Raw genomic sequence first — 21117 nt, forward strand, 5'->3', positions numbered from 1 at the left:
AGTGTGAAACAAGATTTAACAGTCTATGTAGCTCTCTCACTCTCTTCGATAAGGCTAATGGTAGAAGGAAGACCGTCTTTGGAATAAAGTTTCAATCTGAAGCCCTGTGGAGCAGTTCAAAAGGTGCCATCTTTAGGGACCTCAGAATTTTAATCCCACTCCAAGGTGGGGATCTGACTTCCCGAGGTGAGCAAGACTGCTAAAACCACACAATGATACAGAATCCTACGATTTCCTTAATTCTGATCGTAGCAAAACAGCAACCGAGTAAACCAATTTAAATGATGAGGGTTTGTATTTGCATGGGAACAAATAATGGTTTGCATTGTACACTCATCGGAACAAAGTTGAAGTATAGATTGAAGTAATATTGGAAGAATGACTTCTTTCAGTGATTCCCCATTACTTTAATCACTCTAGGGTATCTCTACCTAGCCGCATCAATTTTGGACGAAAATCTTAATAAAATATAAATACATAAGAAAAGGAATAAATAAAGGTCTGTATCATGATGGAAAGATGACGATTCACAAATTTTATAGAGGTGCAGATTATAATAAAACACAAGAATTGCATATAAAAGTAACTTACTTTTGCCTCCTGAGCTTGCCTCAATTTACTTTGATATCGTTCTCTTACTTCTTTTTTCCAACCCTCGAGTTTAGCTACATTTTCAGCAAGTTCCTTTTGTCTGCAAAAAGGTGAAAAGTATTAGTTAATTTATACTGAAAATTACAGATTATAAAAGCAATATAGTCTTCCTTGTTTTTTATGTCAACCCTTGGTGTCAAATTGACTTCGCCCCAAATAATTTGTGTATTTCACAATTCAAACAACTATTGCTATAGAATAATCTAAGTTCCTCAAAATTATATTGCAAGATGATCGACTTAACAGTGATGCATCCCTAGCCATTTAGAAGTAAACCAAACTTTTATAAAGATATTTAAATAATTACTCCAACTCTAATTGCTTACATGTTTGGATGCAACAGTTTTGTCAACTTGAACGTAGAGAGTAGAGGTCCCCTTTTTGTTTTGTTTCATTGTTGATGTCGGCTACCCCCCAAAATTGGGGGAGGTGCCTTTGGTATATGTATGTATGTATGTAATAAAAAAATTCAAGAAAGCTTTTCTTAAATCCACCTATTAGTGTTTGCTCCCTTTTCTATTTATGACCAAATACTGTCTTGCCACTGACAAGGTTTCTCAAATCTGCTGAGGCTGCAATAACATTGGCTCTCGCCAGAGCTTGCTATTAGTTTAGGTGTGCTAATATGGTGGGAGGAAGAGATTCTAATTAGTTGTGGATAAGTATTCAAATTAACTAATATTGTTATAAAAATTACGTTTATCATTGAAACTTACATGCAATTTATAATGCTGACTCCCATATTTGAGAGATCATGGCAGTTTAACACCAAACAAATCTAATTAAATCAACCAACTTTCCCCTTTAGTGTCCTCCAAAAGGATGTGATGCATAGGAGAAATACAGCAGTTGTTGCACTGTCTTTGTGTATGAGAATAGGAATAAATATACAGTATCATCAAATGGGTCAATAGCCACTCATTTGATCAACTCCAGCCCTCAGGAACAAGCAAACTTAGTACTTCATGTCAAAAAAGTCTCTCCAGACCTCAATTAGTCAATCAAATCTCTTTAGATCACAAAATCAAGAGGGAGGTGAGGACATAGGTAACTCAAAAGCTGAGTATCAAAATAATAAACATTATAATTTTGATTACTTTTATAAAACATACCTAGGGGTCACATTGCTAGCTACCACACTCATGAAGTGATGGAGAGAGGAAAATATTAATAAATTCTAAGTCTAAAAAACCAAAAACATTTTGTTACATCTCATCTTATAAACCATATCAACATTCCCAAGGAAAGGGTTAGGGTGCTCAGATGAGTGCATTCTCATAGGTTCATACACTGTCAATGATGATCAGCGGTGAATAATAGAGTACTCATATTGATATGAGTGTTTGAATGCCGGAGAAATCTTCAAAGTCAGTAAGAAGCAGGTTCTAGAAAATAGGCATGTGAGTTCAGAAGTGCATACTTATCGCTAATAGGATAGGACTCTCACAATAGAGCTAGTGTGAACAGGTGACTTCTACTTCCAGGTAGTTTGCAAGTGCAGAGGCACACTCGCTACTAGTCTGCTTTCTAAGAGAGCCTTGATCAAAATTTTAAGTGAGTGCGCACACAAGTGCATGAGCAATAAAACATAAGATCCACTTAAGAATGTGCACAATTTGGCAAGTGTGTGTGTTCCATGGAGTTTACATGCTCACACACAGGGAGATCCAGGTGAGCGCTCAAAAGAATGAGTGAGCAGAGACACACACAAAGACATGTTTGCTCCTGTACGGAGACTAAATCACTCTACGACAGGATTCTTCCTCAGAAGACATAATTATAAGTCTCCTCATAGGAGGAGAAGACAGATCCATTGGAGACAACACGTCTTGTTGAAGAGAATCATTCCTCTTCGTCTTGCAAATGTGATCAAAGTTAAGAGACTGTTTCCCCGATGAAGACGGAGCCGGTAAAAGGCTAGAAGACAGAGAACAGAAGAGGCGAGGATAGCGGTTTAGCTATTCCTGTCAATTGGAGAAACCAATCCCAAGTTGGGAGAGCCAAGGGCTTCTTCGGCAGGTGTAGGAGATGAAGCAGGTTCCAAAAATGGAGACTTTGCCTTGAATGAAGCTAAGGCTTGCAGTTTCTCTCTGGAAGGTATTCCTTCTAGTCCTAAAGACAGCCATAATGTCTTTAGGGCATCCCTACTTGCAGTATCATCAGAAAAGTTTTATTAGGTTTGCTGTGAGCAGAAGATATATCTGCTACTCTCGGGGAAGCAGATATCACTGTCTCGCTTTGAGCTTGCTCTAGTAGCACATAGTCATCTTCCTTTTCGTATTCCCCCAAAGTAGGGTGACAGAGAAGAATCAGAAGCTTGAGTTCCAAGAGGAGAAGAAAGATGACCATTGGATTTCTTTTGCTAAAACCAGAAGGGGAAGAATCTCACTTGGTCTTTTTCCCTCTTCTTACCAAACTTCTGGCACTGTGAGGCCAACCACACACTACACTATACTCTTCACAAGGGAAGACTGTATACAGTTATGCTCCTGCAAGCAAGACATTATTATTATTATTATTATTAGCTAAGCTACAACCCTAGTTGGAACAGCAAATGCTATAAGCCCAAGGGGTCCAACAGGGAAAAATAGCCCAGTGAGGAAAGGAAATATGGAAATAAATGAACGATATGAGAAATGATTAACAATTAAAAAAATATTTTAAAAACAGTAACATCAAAACAGATATTTCAAATAAAAACTATAAAAAGACTTAGGTCAGCCTATTCAACATAAAAAAACATTTGCTGCAAGTTTGAACTTTTGAAGTTCTACCGATTTAACTACCAGATTAGGAAGATCATTCCACAACTTGGTCACAGCTGGAATAAAACATCTAGAATACTGTGTAGTATTGAGCCTCATGATGGAGAAGGCCTGACTAATACAATTAACTGTGTGCCTAATATTACAAACAGGATGGAACTGTCCTGGAAGATGTGAATGTAAAGGATGATCAGAATTATGAAAAATCTTATGCAACTTGCAAAATGAACTAATTGAACGACGATGGCAGACATTAATATCTAGATCAAGAATAAGAAATTTAAATAGACCATAAGTTCTTGTCCAACAAATTATAATGAGAATCAGCACTTGAAGACCACACAGTAGAACAATACTCGAAACAAGGTAGAATGAAAGAATAAAATACATACTTCAGAATAGATTGATCACCGAAAATCTTAAAACTCTCAATAAGCCAATTTTTTTGTCAATTTGAAGAAGACACAGACATAATGTGTTTCTCAAATGTAAGTTTGCTGTCAAGTATCACACCTAAAATTTCAAGAGTCATACAGAGATAAACAATCATTATCAATGCTGAGATCTGGATGTTGAGGAGCGACTGTCACAAATCTACTTACAATCATACATTGAGTTTTGTTACGATTCAATATCATGCCCCATAACTTTCACCATGCACTAATTTTAGCTAGATCTCTATTCAGAGATTCAGCAACCACCTATCTACATTCAGGAGATGGAATTGATGCAAAGAGTGTAGCATCATCTACATATACAACAAGCTTGTGTTCTAGGCCAAATTACATGTCATGTGTATATAGTATGTAAAGTAATGGGCAAAGAACACTAACCTGAGGAACACCAGATATCACCCTCCTAAACTCACTATTGTGCCTATCAACAACAACTCTTTGCGATCTATTACTTAAAATTCAATAATGATGCTAAGAAACGACAAATCCACTCCCAACTGTTTGAGTTTGAAAACAAGGGTCTCATGATTAACACGATCAAAAGTAGGACTAAAATTAAGGCCAATCATACGAACTTCATGATCACAATCAAGGGATTTCTGTAAAGCATTGGAGATTGTAAGAAAGGCATCACATGCTCCAAGGCACTAACAAAAACCAAACGGCAAACAAGGGAACAGCTGATTACCTTCAGCAAACCTATTAAGAAGTTTTGCCAAAAGACGTTCAAGGAGAAGGTCAAACCACACGAAATGTGTATATAGTATATAGTATACAGTACTGTATATAGTACATAGTATGTAAAGTAATGGGCAAAGAACACTAACCTGAGGAACACCAGATATCACATTCCTAAACTCACTATTGTGCCCATCAACAACAACTCTTTGCGATCTATTACTTAAAATTCAATAATGATACCTGTATTAAGAAATGACCAATCAACTCCCAACTGTTTGAGTTTGAAAACAAGGGCTTCATAATTATCATGGTCAAAGGTAGCACTAAAATCAAGGCCAATCATACGAACTGCATGATCACAATCAAGGGATTTCTGTACTGCATTGGAGATTGTAAGGAGAGCATCACAAGCTCCAAGGCCTTAACAAAAACCAAACTGCAAACAAGGGAATAGATGATTACCTTCAGCAAACCTATTAAGACATTTTGCCAAAAGACGATCAAAAACTAGATAATATGGGAGTTATGGAAATTGGGTAGTAATCGGTTGAGCTACCACAAACACATTTACATAGTGGAGTAACATTACCAATTCTCAACAACTGATAAAAAATCCTCCTCTTGATTTCTTGATGATGATAATGATGGTATTATATATGTATATAAATACATATATATATATATGTATATATATATATATATATATATATATATATATATGCATATATATATATATATATATATATATATATATATATATATATATATATATATATATATATATATGTATATATATATATATATATATATATATATATATATATATATATTATAAATATATGTATATGAATATACATACATACATATATATATATATATATATATATATATATATATATATATATATATATATATATATATATATACGTATATATATATATATATATATATATATATATATATATATATATATATATATATATATATATATAAATAAATCTATGTGTATATATATACATATATATGAATAATAGTACCAGGGTTATGATATACATCTTTATTGCTTAGCTTTTGGAAAATCTATTTCCATCATCAGAGCCTAAAATAAGATACATTGTATAAGTTAGAACATAGTATGATGAATATTTAAAACAGAAAATTTAAAATGAACATACAAAAACTTTATGAAATAAAATGTTATTTTCATTAGTAAAATAAATTTTTGAATATACTTACCCGATAATCATGTAGCTGTCAACTCTGTTGCCGACAGAAATCTACGGTCGGGATACGCCAGCGATCGCTATACAGGTGGGGGTGTACACAACAGCGCCATCTGTGGTCAGGTACTCCAGTACTTCTTGTCAACACCACCTCAATTTTTTCCTCGGTCCACTGGTTCTCTATGGGGAGGAAGGGTGGGTCAATTAAATCATGATTATCGGGTAAGTATATTCAAAAATTTATTTTACTAATGAAAATAACATTTTTCAATATTAATCTTACCCGATAATCATGTAGCTGATTCACACCCAGGGTGGTGGGTGGAGACCAGCATACATGTTAACAAAGAAGCTAAGTATCCCGTATTTTATTTTATTAGTTATTCAAAAATAACATAAAATAAATAAGTACCTGGTAAGGAAGACGACTTGAACCATTACTCTGCCTTTATTAAGTACGTCTTCCTTACTGAGCGTAGCGGTCCTCTTAGGATGCTGAACGACTCTTAGGTGCTGAAGTATAAAGGGCTGCAACCCATACTAAAGGACCTCATCACAACCTTTAACCTCGGCGCTTCTCAAGAAAGAATTGACCACCCGCCAAATCAACAAGGATGTGGAAGGCTTCTTAGCCGACCGTACAACCCATAAAAAGTATTCAAGAGAAAGGTTAAAAAGGTTATGGGATTATGGGAATGTAGTGGCTGAGCCCCCGCCTACTACTGCATTCGTTGCTACGAATGGTCCCAGGGTGTAGCAGTTCTCGTAAAGAGACTGGACATCTTTGAGATAGAATGATGCGAACACTGACTTGCTTCTCCAATAGGTTGCATCCATAACACTCTGCAGAGAACGGTTCTGTTTGAAGGCCACTGAAGTAGCCACAGCTCTCACTTCATGTGTCCTTACCTTCAGCAAAGCAAGGTCTTCTTCCTACAGATGAGAATGTGCTTCCCTAATCAGGAGCCTGAATTAGTAAGAAACTGAGTTCTTAGACCTTGGAAGAGAAGGCTTCTTGATAGCACACCATAAGGCTTCTGATTGTCCTCGTAAAGGTTATGACCTTTTTAGATAGTACTTAAGAGCTCTAACTGGGCAAAGTACTCTCTCCAGTTCGTTCCCCACCAAGTTGGACAGGCTTGGGATCTCGAACGACTTAGGCCAAGGACGTGAAGGAAGCTCGATTTAGCAAAAAACCGAGCTGCAAGGAACATGTAGCCGTTTCAGATGTGAAAACTATGTTCCTGCTGAAGGCGTGGATCTCACTTACTCTTTTAGCTGTTGTCAAGCACACGAGGAAAAGAGTTTTAATGTGAGGTCCTTAAAAGAGGCTGATTGGAGAGGTTCAAATCTTGATGACATAAGGAACCTTAGGACCACGTCTAGATTCCAGCCTGGGGTGGACAACCGACGTTCCTTTGAGGTCTCAAAAGACCTAAGGAGGTTCTGTAGGTCTTTGTTGGTGGAAAGATCCAAGCCTCTGTGGCGGAAAACCGCTGCCAACATACTTCTGTAACCCTTGATCGTAGGAGCTGAAAGGGATCTTACGTTCCTTAGATGTAACAGGAAGTCAGCAATCTGGGTTACAGTGGTACTGGTTGAGGAAACTGCATTGGCCTTGTACCAGCTTCGGAAGACTTCCCCTTTAGACTGATAGACTCTGAGAGTGGATGTACTCCTTGCTCTGGCAAACGCTCTGGCTGCCTCCTTCGAAAAGCCCCTAGCTCTTGAGAGTCTTTCGAAAGTCTGAAGGCAGTCAGACGAAGAGCGTGGAGGTTTGGGTGTACCTTCTTTACGTGAGGTAGACGTAGAAGGTCCACTCCTAGAGGAAGAGTCCTGGGAATGTCGACCAGCCATTGCAGTACCTCTATGAATCATTCTCTCGCGGGCCAGAGCGGAGCCAACCAACGTCAGCCGTGTCCCTTTGCGAGAGGTGAACTTCTGAAGTACCCTGTTGACAATCTTGAACGGCGGGAATGCATACAGGTCGAGATGGGACCAATCCAGCAGAAAAGCATCCACGTGAACTGCTGCTGAGTCTGGAATCGGAGAACAATACAACGGGAGCCTCTAGGTTATCGAGGTAGCGAACAGATCTATGGTTGGCTGACCCCACAGGGCCCAAAGTCTGCTGCAAACATTCTTGTGAAGGGTCCACTCTGTGGGGATGACCTGACCCTTCCGGCTAAGGCGATCTGCCATGACATTCATATCGCCCTGAATGAACCTCGTTACCAGCGTGAGCTTTCGATCTTTTGACCAGATGAGGAGGTCCCTTGCGATCTAGAACAACTTCCACGAATGAGTCCCTCCCTGCTTGGAGATGTAAGCCAAGGCTGTGGTGTTGTCAGAGTCCACCTCCACCACCTTGTTAAGCTGGAGGGACTTGAAGTTTATCAAGGCCAGATGAACCGCCAACAGCTCCTTGCAATTGATGTGAAGTGTCCTTTGCTCCTGATTCCATGTTCCCGAGCATTCCTGTCCGTCGAAAGTCGCACCCCAGCCCGTGTCTGATGCGTCAGAGAAGAGACGGCGGTCGGGTTTCTGAACAGCCAAAGGTAGACTTCCTTGAGAAGAAAGCTGTTCTTTCACCACGTGAGAGTAGACCTCCTCTCTTCGGAAACAGGAACTGAGATCGTCTCTAGCGTCATGTCCTTTATCCAGTGAGCAGCTAGATGATACTGAAGGGGGCGGAGGTGGCGTCTCCCTAACTCGATGAACAGGGCCAGCGATGAAAGTGTCCCTGTTAGACTCATCCACTACCTGACTGAGCATCGGTTCCTTCTCAGCATGCTCTGGATGCATTCTAGGGCTTGGTAGATCCTTGGGGCCGACGGAAAAGCCCGACTCTGAAGATCCATACCCAGGTAGACAATGGTCTGGGATGGGACGAGCTGGGACTCCTCAAAATTGACCAGGAGGCCCAGTTCCTTGGTCAGATCCATAGTCCATCTGAGAATCTCCAGACAGCGACGACTTGTGGGAGCTCTTAAAAGCCAGTCGTCTGACGGAGCCGGACACAAGATCATGGTATTGCTGCACAGTCTGTGAACTGTCAACCATGGGGAAGCGAGGAAGTACAGCGACAACCCGAAGCTGTCTAGACTGTCTGGGTCGTACAGACAACTCCTTATCGGGTTGCTGAGGTTGCCGCACTGCGTCACAACAAGTCACTTCTGCTGGTTGTTGAACGTCTTCCCAGTGACACACTGACTCCGTAAACAAAAAATCCTCTAACAAGGACTAAGCTTGGACTGCATGTCTTGCAACAAAGCTCAAGGTCTATGGGAGCAGGTGTGGTAACAGACGGGGTTAGCGACTGAAGTGGAACCATTACCCTCCCTGGAAGCATGTTATGCTTAAATAAAAGTCCATAGGAGGCTAAGCAGCTAAAGGCTCCTCTCCAAATGACAGAGTCCTCAAGGGAATATCAGGAGGGAGAATAGCACTTTCTCATCTACAGGAACCATATCCGAAAAAAGCTAAGTTCTCTCAGTGAGGGTTTCACTGGTGCAAAAGCAGCAGACCAGAAGGCAACGTTATGAAACTGCTTGACAGTCTTGTGAGTTGGCAACAACCAAAGATGTGTGACTGAGGAGCATGCGGTAAGGTATGCAGAGCATGCTGTATGCAGAGCATGCTGTATGTAGAGCATGCTGTAAGGAAAGCAGAGCATGTTGCATGGCGTGCAGCTTATGCTGCATGGGATGAGGCTCATGCTGCATGGGATGAGGCTCATGCTGAATGGTATGAGGCTCATGCTGCATGGGATGAGGCTCATGCTGCAAGGGATGAGGCTCATGCCGCATGCGTTGAGGAGGATGCCGCATAGTATGAGGCTCCTGCCTCATGGGTTGAGGTGGTTGCCGCATAGCATGAGGCTCCTGCCTCATGGTTTGAGGAGGATGCCGCATAGCATGAGGCTCCTCATAGCATGAGGCTCCTGCCTCATGGGTTGAGGAGGATGCCGCATAGCATGAGGCTCCTGCCTCATGGGTTGAGGAGGATGCCGCATAGCATGAGGCTCCTGCCTCATGGGTAGAGGAGGTTGCCGCATAGCATGAGGCTCCTGCCTCATGGGTTGAGGAGGATGCCGCATAGCATGAGGCTCCTCATAGCATGAGGTCCCTGCCTCATGGGTTGAGGAGGATGCCGCATAGCATGAGGCTCCTCATAGCATGAGGCTCCTGCCTCATGGGTTGAGGAGGATGCCGCATAGCATGAGGCTCCTGCCTCATGGTTTGAGGAGGATGCCGCATAGCATGAGGCTCCTGCCTCATGGGTAGAGGAGGTTGCCGCATAGCATGAGGCTCCTGCCTCATGGGTTGAGGAGGATGCTGCATAGCATGAGGCTCCTCATAGCATGAGGCTCCTGCCTCATGGGTAGAGGAGGTTGCCGCATAGCATGAGGCTGCTGCCTCATGGGTGGAGGAGGTTGCCGCAACGCATGAGGCTCCTGCCTCATGGGTGGAGGAGGTTGCCTCAACGCATGAGGCTCCTGCCTCAAGGGTTGAGGAGGTTGCCGCATAGCAAGAGGCTCCTGCCTCAAGGTAAGAGGAGGTTGCTGCATAGCGCTGGTACCTGGCAACTCCCAATGCGGCAGCTCACGCATGGAGGCAGGAGGAGCCTCAACATCATACGTCTGGCAGGGTGGACTGCCAGAGGTGGAGGAGCGCTCGCAGGAGGAGGTGTGCTAACCTTCTCTGCCTGAAACTCCTGCATCAAAACCGCAAGCTGAGACTGCATTGTCTGCAGCATAGACCACTAGGGTCTATGAAAGACAACAACAAACGGAGCTACTGTCCGTTGAGACTGAGGGTCTAAAACAGCTGGTGCGGCAACAGACGGAGTTACTGCCTGTTGCGGTACCACCTTGCCTCTCTGGGAGGTGTGCAGTTGTCGTACTGCAGCAAGTCCGAACTGACCCAGTGCTAATGGCTACACCTAGGAGTTGGACTTGCGCGGAAGGGACCGACTTGCACTTAAAAGCTGCAAGATTTGGTCCATGGTTTCTGCGAGAAACCTCTTCCGCAGACGAGGAATAAATGGGCTCTCTCGTCTTTGTGTGGGTGGGGTGATCACGTCGGCTACGTGAGTTGGTTACACCCGAAACCACGGAGGGAAACGTCTGTTCGTCGATCAAGGCCTGATGAACCCATAAGTCCTTCGACGTTACTTCTCCCCTGGGCTTGGGAGCTTGTAAGAGGTCCCAGACTAGGCGAACAACTGGCACGAACAGACGAACCCTCGAACGCAACACTGTAACACTTTGCGCTTATCACTTTATCACTTTTGATTTTCTGTTTGCACTTATTTCACTGAACTCGAAACTTTAAGTGGTTTGTACCTGAAACACGCAATTCTATCCTTCATTAAAAGTTAGTAATCGCGAAAACAGTATTACAATGTAACAGAAAAACATAATGAAAGATAAATAATTCAGTGGCTGGAAAAGAGACTAAACACTAGATCAAATAAACTACGTTTAAAATCTCTCACCGCAAAAAGCCTGGGAACAAGAATAAAACTCTAGAAACGTTTACCTTCTTCCCCTAAAGAGACTAGGGAGAAGAGCAAAAACGATAACAACGTTACCCGCTTGAACGAAACGTTTACCCTCCTCTCTCTCCCTCCGTCTCTATCTCTCTCTCTCTCTCTCTCTTTTGACTTAGAACCTGAGAGATGAGCCCAATTATATATATCGTTAAAACATATTATTGTTAAAGGAAAAAAACTGAAAGATTTCCCAAATAAAAAGTTCCTTTATTAGAATTAAAACCATTTAAGCTAAGAAAGAATGAACAAAACGCTAGAATCGATTTACTCTTACTGCAACGTGAAACCGTGAATCTCTCTCTCTATCGTAACGATAGAGCGCAAGTTGAACGTTCTGAACGTCAACAACTGCAGAGACAAAACAAAACGTTAGTTCAACTTTGAAAACAGTACGAGACTATCAAAGAAATTCTTTCAAAAACATTAAAATAGCATAAAATGTTAACAGGTAAAAACGAAATGACGGGCTCAATGTTAATTAACTTCGGTTCCAAGAAAAGACCGCCTACTATTAGGAAAGGTCACACATAAACAAACATAAAAATTAATTTTAATAAGTTTATAATAAAAGGAAGTTAATCGAAGAGGCCTATAAAAGGCGGAGAGATATAAAATAAATCTATAACTTTGTTAAGCAAAATTAAGAAAGAGAGTCTATACTCTCTTCGACACCAACACTTCTGACTAAGGGAAGGGTCGGCCATTTAAAAGTGAAAGAGAGTTCATACTCTCTTCGTCACCAAAATTAAATCAAATTAATTCCAAAAAACTTGCTAAGCTAATGATAAAGCTTCCTGAATAGCGAAGGCTAAACTCTAGAGCAAATACATCACCAAATCGTGAACAATAACTCCAGAATCAACAGCGTATCCATGTAGGTCTAGCCGGAGGCACGACAGAGGAAAAATTGAGGTGGTGTTGACAAGAAGTACTGGAGTACCTGACCACAGATGGCGCTGTTGTGTACACCCCCACCTGTATAGCGATCGCTGGCGTATCCCGACCGTAGATTTCTGTCGGCAACAGAGTTGACAGCTACATGATTATCGGGTAAGATTAATATTGAAAAATAAGGAATTAACATCATACATACATATACATATACCAAAGGCACTTCCCCCAATTTTGGGAGGTAGCCGACAACAACAAGAAACAAAACAAAAAAGGGGACCTCTACTCTCTACGTTCCTCCAGCCTAACCAGGAACTCAGCCGAGTTCAGCTGGTACTGCTAGGGTGCCACAGCCCAACCTCCCACATTTCCACCACAGATGAAGCTTCATACTGCTGAGTCCCCTACTGCTGCTACCTCCGCGGTCATCTAAGGCACCGGAGGAAGCAGCAGGGCCTACCGGAACTGCGTCACAATCGCTCGCCATTCATTCCTATTTCTAGCACGCTCTCTTGCCTCTCTCACATCTATCCTCCTATCACCCAGAGCATTCTTCACACCATCCATCCACCCAAACCTTGGCCTTCCTCTTGTACTTCTCCCATCAACTCTTGCATTCATCACCTTCTTTAGCAGACAGCCATTTTCCATTCTCTCAACATGGCCAAACCACCTCAACACATTCATATCCACTCTAGCCGCTAACTCATTTCTTACACCCGTTCTCACCCTCACCACTTCGTTCCTAACCCTATCTACTCGAGATACACCAGCCATACTCCTCAGACACTTCATCTCAAACACATTCAATTTCTGTCTCTCCATCACTTTCATTCCCCACAACTCTGATCCATACATCACAGTTGGTACAATCACTTTCTCATATAGAACTCTCTTTACATTCATGCCCAACCCTCTATTTTTTACTACTCCCTTAACTGCCCCCAACACTTTGCAACCTTCATTCACTCTCTGACGTACATCTGCTTCCACTCCACCATTTGCTGCAACAACAGACCCCAAGTACTTAAACTGATCCACCTCCTCAAGTAACTCTCCATTCAACATGACATTCAACCTTGCACCACCTTCCCTTCTCGTACATCTCATAACCTTACTCTTACCCACATTAACTCTCAACTTCCTTCTCTCACACACCCTTCCAAATTCTGTCACTAGTCGGTCAAGCTTCTCTTCTGTGTCTGCTACCAGTACAGTATCATCCGCAAACAACAACTGATTTACCTCCCATTCATGATCATTCTCGCCTACCAGTTTTAATCCTCGTCCAAGCACTCGAGCATTCACCTCTCTCACCACTCCATCAACATACAAGTTAAACAACCACGGCGACATCACACATCCCTGTCTCAGCCCCACTCTCACCGGAAACCAATCGCTCACTTCATTTCCTATTCTAACACATGCTTTACTACCTTTGTAGAAACTTTTCACTGCTTGCAACAACCTTCCACCAACTCCATATAACCTCATCACATTCCACATTGCTTCCCTATCAACTCTATCATATGCTTTCTCCAGATCCATAAACGCAACATACACCTCCTTACCTTTTGCTAAATATTTCTCGCATATCTGCCTAACTGTAAAATGTTATTTTCATTAGTAAAATAAATTTTTGAATATACTTACCCGATGATCATATAGCTGTCAGCTCTGCTGCCCGACAGAAAAACCTACGGGCGGAATACGCCAGCGATCGCTATACAGGTGGGGGTGTACATCAACAGCGCCATCTGTCAAGTAGGTACTCAAGTACTCGATGTCAACACAGAACCAATTTTCTCCTCGGTCCACTGGGTCTCTATTGGGGAGGACGGGTGGGTCCTTTAATTTATGATCATCGGGTAAGTATATTCAAAAATTTATTTTACTAATGAAAATAACATTTTTCAATATTAAACTTACCCGATGATCATATAGCTGATTCACACCCAGGGGGGTGGGTAGAGACCAGCATTACATGTTGACATTATTATGAGCTAAGTATTCCGTATTTCATTTTAGCAGTTATTCAAAATAACAAACATAAAATAAATAAGTACCTGGTAAGGAAGACGACTTGAACAATTACTCTGCCTTTTTAAGTACGTCTTCCTTACTGAGCCTCGCGATCCTCATAGGATGCTGAGCGACTCCTAGGAGCTGAAGTATGAAGGGTTGCAACCCATAATAAAGGTCCTCATCAAAACCTCTAATCTAGGCGCTTCTCAAGAAATGACTTTGACCACCCGCCAAATCAAGTAGGATGCGAAAGGCTTCTTAGCCTTCCGGACAACCCAAAACAATAATAAAACATTTCAAGAGAAAGATTAAAAAAGGTTATGGAATTAGGGAATTGTAGTGGTCGAGCCCTCACCACTACTGCACTCGTTGCTACGAATGGTCCCAGAGTGTAGCAGTTCTCGTAAAGAGACTGGACATTCTTAAGATAAAAGACGCGAACACTGATTTGCTTTTCCAATAGGTTGCGTCGAATATACTTTGCAGAGATCTATTTTGTTTAAAGGCCACGGAAGTTGCGACAGCTCTAACTTCGTGTGTCCTTACCTTCAGCAAAGCTTGGTCTTCCTCATTCAGATGGGAATGAGCTTCTCGTATTAACAGTCTGATAAAATAGGATAAAGCATTCTCTGACATAGGCAAAGATGGATTCTTAACTGAATACCATAAAGCTTCAGACGGGCCTCGTAAAGGTTTTTAAATAGAACTTAAGAGCTCTTACAGGACATAATACTCTTTCTAGTTCATTTCCAACCATACGATAAGTTTGGAATATCGAACGATATTGGTCAAGGCCGAGAAGGCAGCTCGTGTTTGGCTAGAAAACCAAGTTGTAGAACATGTAGCCGTTTCGGAGGAGAATCCGATGTTCTTGCTGAAGGCATGAATCTCACTGACTCTTTTAGCTGTGGTTAAGCATATCAGGAAAAGAGTCTTAAAGGAGAGATCTTTCAGGGAGGCTGATTGAAGCGGTTCGAACCTGTCTGACATAAGGAATCTTAGTACCACGTCTAAATTCCAACCAGGTGTAACCAAACGAAGCTCCTTCGTGGTCTCAAAAGACTTAAGGAGGTCCTGTAGATCTTTATTGTTGGAAAGATCTAAGCCTCTGTGACGGAAGACTGATGCCAACATGCTTCTGTAACCCTTGATAGTGGGAGCTGAAAGAGATCGTTCTTTCCTCAGATATAAGAGAAAGTCAGCTATTTGAGTTACAGAGGTACTGGTCGAGGATACGGATACTGACTTGCACCAGTTTCGGAAGATTTCCCACTTCGAATGGTAGATTCTAAGGGTGGATGTTCTCCTTGCTCTAGCAAACGCTCTGGTTGCCTCCTTCGAAAAGCCTCTAGCTCTCGAGAGTCTTTCGATAGTCTGAAGGCAGTCAGACGAAGAGCGTGGAGGCCTTGGTGTACCTTCTTTACGCGTGGCTGACGTAGAAGGTCCACCCTTAGGGGAAGTGTTCTGGGAACGTCTACTAGCCATCGAAGTACCTCGGTGAATCATTCTCTCGCGGGCCAGAGGGAAGCAACTAGCGTCAACCTTGTCCCTTCGTGAGAGGCGAACTTCTGCAGTACCTTGTTGACAATCTTGAACGGAGGGAATGCATATAGATCTAGATGTAACCAATCTAGTAGAAAGGCATCTATATGAACTACTGCTGGGTCCGGGATAGGTGAGCAAACTATTGGGAGCCTCTTGGTCATCGAGGTTGCGAAGAGATCTATGGTTGGCTGGCCCCAGGTGGCCCAAAGTCTCTTGCATACATCCTTGTGGAGGGTCCATTCTGTTGGAATTATTTGTCCCTTCCGACTGAGACAATCTGCTATGACATTCAAGTTGCCTTGGATGAACCTCGTTACTAGTGAAAAGTCTAGACCTTTTGACCAGGTGAGGAGGTCCCTTGCGATCTCGTACCATGTCAGAGAGTCGGTCCCTCCTTGCTTGGAGATGTACGTCAAAGCCGTGTGTTGTCCGAGTTCACCTCCACCACTTTGCCTTGAAGGAGAGACCTGAAGCTTTTCCAGGTCAGACGTACTGCCAGTAGCTTCTTGCAGTTGAAATGCATTGTCCTTTGACTCGAGTTCCATAATCCCGAGCATTCCCTACCGTCTAATGTCGCACCCCAGCCTACGTCCGATGCGTCCGAGAAGAGAACGTGGTTGGGAGTCTGAACAGTCAGGGGAAGACCCTTTCTAAGGTTGATAAAGTCCTTTCACCAAGTCAGACCAGACTTTATCTTTCCGGAAATCGGGATCGAGACCGCTTCTAGCGTCTTGTCCTTTTTCCAGTGAAAAGCTAGATGGTATAGAAGAGGACGGAGGTGTAGTCTTCCTAGTGACACAAATTGAACCACGGATGACAGTGTCCTTACCAGACTCATCCACAGCCTGACAGGGCAGCATTCCTTCTTCAGCATCTTCTGGATGGATAGCAGGGCTGGGGGTTGATCGTCTTGTTCAGCAACGTCCTCATCAGAGGGTTCCTCATCCGAAACTGATGAGGAAACGGCAACGGAGTGGGCAACGTCTGACTCGCTGAATCCGGTCGCACTGGTGGATGCGTGACGGAGCCGGACGCAATATCATGGTACTGCTGCACAGTCTGTGAACTGTCAACAACCATGGGGACGCGAGGAAGTACAGCGTCAACCCGAAACTGTCTAGACTGTCTGGGTTGTGCAGTCAACACCCTACCGGGTTGCTGAGGTTGACCCACTGCGTCACAACAAGTCACCTCTGCTGGTTGAGGAACGTCTTCCTAGTGACACACTGAACGTCAACAACCACCTCCGAGTGTCGCTTAACGTCAACGTGCGACTGGCAACCCACACTGGGTCGCATCGGTGGAGGAACCACCTCAACTGGCGGACGCGAGTAGGATACCTCAGCGTCAACAGGGCGCACAGCCAACCGGTAGGAAGGTTGTTGGCCAGAAGGTTCTTCTCCGTATTAAGTCCTCTATTAAGGACACAAGCTTGGACTGCATGTCTTGCAGCAAAGCCCATTAGGGTCTACGGGAGCAGGTGTGGCAACAGACGGGGTTAGCGACTGAAGCGGAACCATTTACCATCCCTGGAAGCCTTGTTATGTGTGACATAATAGTACAGCAAAACTTCAAAGGCTCGACAAAAGTTGAGAAGTTGACCTGTAAACAACTGGAGCGTCTCCTGGCTATGCGCCTGGCCGAGTCTACCAGAATTGAGAAGTCTACCTGGGCAGAGGCATGAACTCCCAAGCTGAGAACTTCTCTCGTGTCCTATCAGACTCTCGCTCTATAAGCCAGATAAAAAGAAGGGAAATCAAAAGGCTGTATCCCTAAAACTCCTCCTGGTGCAAAAACCAGTCGCCTAGCCGACGTAACGTTCTCTAGGAGAGCGAGAGAGCACTAGCTTAACAACAACGGCTTCAAAGTAGCTAGGCCTAGTGTAAGTTCTGACGTGAGGCGAACGAGGAGCAGCAGTTACAAGATCCGGATGAAGATCCTTAAAAAATCATCATGATTTAATTAAAGTCCATAGGAGGCTAAGCAGCTTAAGGCTCCTCTCCAAATGACAGAGTCCTCAAAGGAATATCAGTAGGAGGGAGAACAGCACTTTCTCATCTACAGGAACCTTGTCCGAGAAAAGCTAGGTTATCTCAGTGAGGGTCTCACTGGTGCATTAGCAGCAGACCAGAAGGCAACGTTATGTAACTGCTTGACAGTCTGTGAACTGTCAAAAACTGAACTGTCAACCACAACAGGTGCGTGAGGACATACAGCACTGGTGCATTAGCAGCAGACCAGAAGGCAACGTTATGTAACTGCTTGACAGTCTGTTAACTGTCAAAAAACTGAACTGTCAACCACAACAGGTGCGTGAGGACATACAGCACTGGTGCCTTAGTAGCAGACTAGAAGGCAACGTCATGTAACTGCTTGACAGTCTGTGAGCTGGCAACAACCAAAGCTGTGTGGGGAAGCCTCAACTCCTGACTGACTAGTCTACTGCGGGTGAGTGGCGGTAACCACAGTGGGTTGCGGAGGCTGACGCACCGTGTCAAAACACGGCAGCTTAACTCCACCCTCCTGTTGTTGTGGTAGCACACGCATGTCAACGGAGGGTTCCGTGCGTCTGTGAACGTCAGCATGCGTCTGGCAGGGTCGACTGCGCATGGGTGGAGGAGCTCTCACAGCTGGAGTGTGGGAGCAGGCAGCCACAGCGTCTGCTGGGCGCACAACCGTGGTAGGTTGTAGGCTAACGGGTGCGTCTGTGAACGTCAGCATGCGTCTGGCAGGGTCGACTGCGCATGGGTGGAGGAGTTCTCAGAGCTGGAGTGTGGGAGCAGGCAGCCACAGCGTCTGCTGGGCGCACAACCTCAACCTTCTCCGCACAAAACTCCTGCAAAAAAGATGCTAACTGTGTCTGCATAGACTGTAGCAAAGACCACTTAGGGTCTACAGCAGCAGGTGCGGCAACAGACGGTGTTACTGCCTGTTGCGGTACCGCTTTACCTCTCTTAGGAGGTGTGCAGTCATCGGAAGACTGCAGCGAGTCCGAACTGACCCAGTGGCTACACCTGGGCCGTTGGACTTGCGCGGAAGGGACCGACTTGCACTTAATAAGCTGCGAGACCTTGGTCCAAGGTTTCTTACGAGAAACCTCTTCCGCAGACGAGAAGTAAATGGGCTCTCTCGTCTTTGTGTGGGTGGGGCGATCTTGGGTAGATACGCCCGAAACCACGGAGGGAAAAACGTCTGTTCGTTGATCAAGGCCTGACGAACCCATAAGTCGTTCGACATTACTTCTCCCCTGGGCTTGGGAGCTTGCAAGAGGTCCCGGACTAGGTGAACGACAGGCACGAACAGACGAACCCTCGGACGCAACACTGTAACACTTTGCGCATATCACTTTATCACTTTGATTTTCTGTTTTGCACTTATTTCACTGAAATCGAAACTTTTACTGATTTCTACCTGAAACACGCAATCCTACCCTTCATTAAAAGGTAGTAATTGCGAAAACAGACGTATAATGCAACAGAAAACATATATAAAGATTAAGAATTCAGTGGCTGGGAAAGAGACTAAACACTAGATCAAATAAACTACGTTTACAATCTCTCACCGCACATAGCCTGGGAACAAGAATAAAACCCTAGAAACGTTTTACCTTCTTCCCCTACAGCGACTAGGGAGGAGAGTAAAACGAGAACAACGTTACCCGCTTGAACGAAACGTTTTTTTTTTTTTCCTCTCTCTCTCCCTCCGTCTCTATCTCTCTCTTTCTCTCTAGATTTCGCACCTGAGAGAAGAGCCCAATTATATATCGTCAAAACATGTTATTTGCTAAAGGAAAAAAACTGAAAGGTTTTCCAAATAAAAAGTTCCTTTAATTTAGAATTTAAACCATTTAAGCTAAGTGAAACCGTGATACACTCTCTCTCTATCGTAACGATAGAGCGCATGTTGAACGTCCTGAACGTCAACAACTGCGTAGACTAAAAAACTAAACGTTAGTTCATCTTTGAAAACAGTACGAGACTATCAAAGAAATTCTTTCATAAAACATTAAATTTAAAAAGTTTTAAATTCTTTAAAGGTTAAATACGATATAACGGGCTCAACGTTGATTAACTTCGGTTCCAAGATAGGACCGCCTACTATAAGGAAAGGTCGCATATAAACAAAACATAAAAATTTATTTTTATATGTTTATAATAAAAGGAAAGTTAATCGAAGAGGCCTAATAAAGGCGGAGAGATATAAAATATATAGATCTATAACGTGTTAAGCAAAATTACTAAAAACCTAAACACACTTCCGTCTAAGGGAAGGGTCGGCCATTTAAAAGTGAAAGAGAGTCCATACTCTCTTTGTCACCATAATTAAATCTATCCAAAACGAGTTCAAGTTTTGAAATGAAGATAAAACCCCTGCATAGCGAAAGCTCAAAACTGGAATAGTGTACTTCACTAAATAGTTGTGAAAACAAATCCAGTTAGTAACAGCGTATTTAGTAGGTCTTGCCAGTGGCACGACAGAGAGAAAATTGGTTCTGTGTTGACATCGAGTACTTGAGTACCTACTTGACAGATGGCGCTGTTGATGTACACCCCCACCTGTATAGCGATCGCTGGCGTATTCCGCCCGTAGGTTTTTCTGTCGGGCAGCAGAGCTGACAGCTATATGATCATCGGGTAAGTTTAATATTGAAAAAATCTGATTCATACAACCCCTACCTCTTCTAAAACCACCCTGTACTTCCAAGATTGCATTCTCTGTTTTATCCTTAATCCTATTAATCAGTACTCTACCATACACTTTTCCAACTACACTCAACAAACTAATACCTCTTGAATTACAACACTCATGCACATCTCCCTTACCCTTATATAGTGGTACAATACATGCACAGACCCAATCTACTGGTACCATTGACAACACAAAACACACATTAAACAATCTCACCAACCATTCAAGTACAGTCACACCCCCTTCCTTCAACATCTCAGCTTTCACACCATCCATACCAGATGCTTTTCCTACTCTCGTTTCATCTAGTGCTCTCCTCACTTCCTCTATTGTAATCTCTCTCTCATTCTCATCTCCCATCACTGGCACCTCAACACCTGGAACAGCAATTATATCTGCCTCCCTATCATCCTCAACATTCAGCAAATTTTCAAAATATTCCGCCCACCTTTTCCTTGCCTCCTCTCCTTTTAACAACCTTCCATTTCCATCTTTCACTGTCTCTTCAATTCTTGCGCCGGCCTTCCTTACTCTCTTCACTTCTTTCCAAAACTTCTTCTTATTCTCTTCATATGACTGACCCAGTCCCTGAATTAACATAAAACTATAAAATCAATCTAAATACAAAATTAAAGA

General features: G+C 43.1%; 1 protein-coding gene across 1 annotated transcript in view; it reads right to left on the minus strand.

The window, feature by feature from the left end:
* Positions 1-459: 459 nt before the first annotated feature.
* Positions 460-21117, minus strand: part of LOC137617172 (uncharacterized) — a 90262-nt gene continuing 69604 nt past the window's right edge. The window contains exon 3 of the mRNA XM_068347039.1: positions 460-691. Coding sequence (XP_068203140.1) covers positions 460-691 — 232 coding nt within the window. The remainder of the gene's footprint in view (positions 692-21117) is intronic.

The sequence above is a fragment of the Palaemon carinicauda genome, chromosome 2 (assembly GCF_036898095.1).
Source record: "Palaemon carinicauda isolate YSFRI2023 chromosome 2, ASM3689809v2, whole genome shotgun sequence".
NCBI classification, from domain to species: domain Eukaryota; kingdom Metazoa; phylum Arthropoda; class Malacostraca; order Decapoda; family Palaemonidae; genus Palaemon; species Palaemon carinicauda.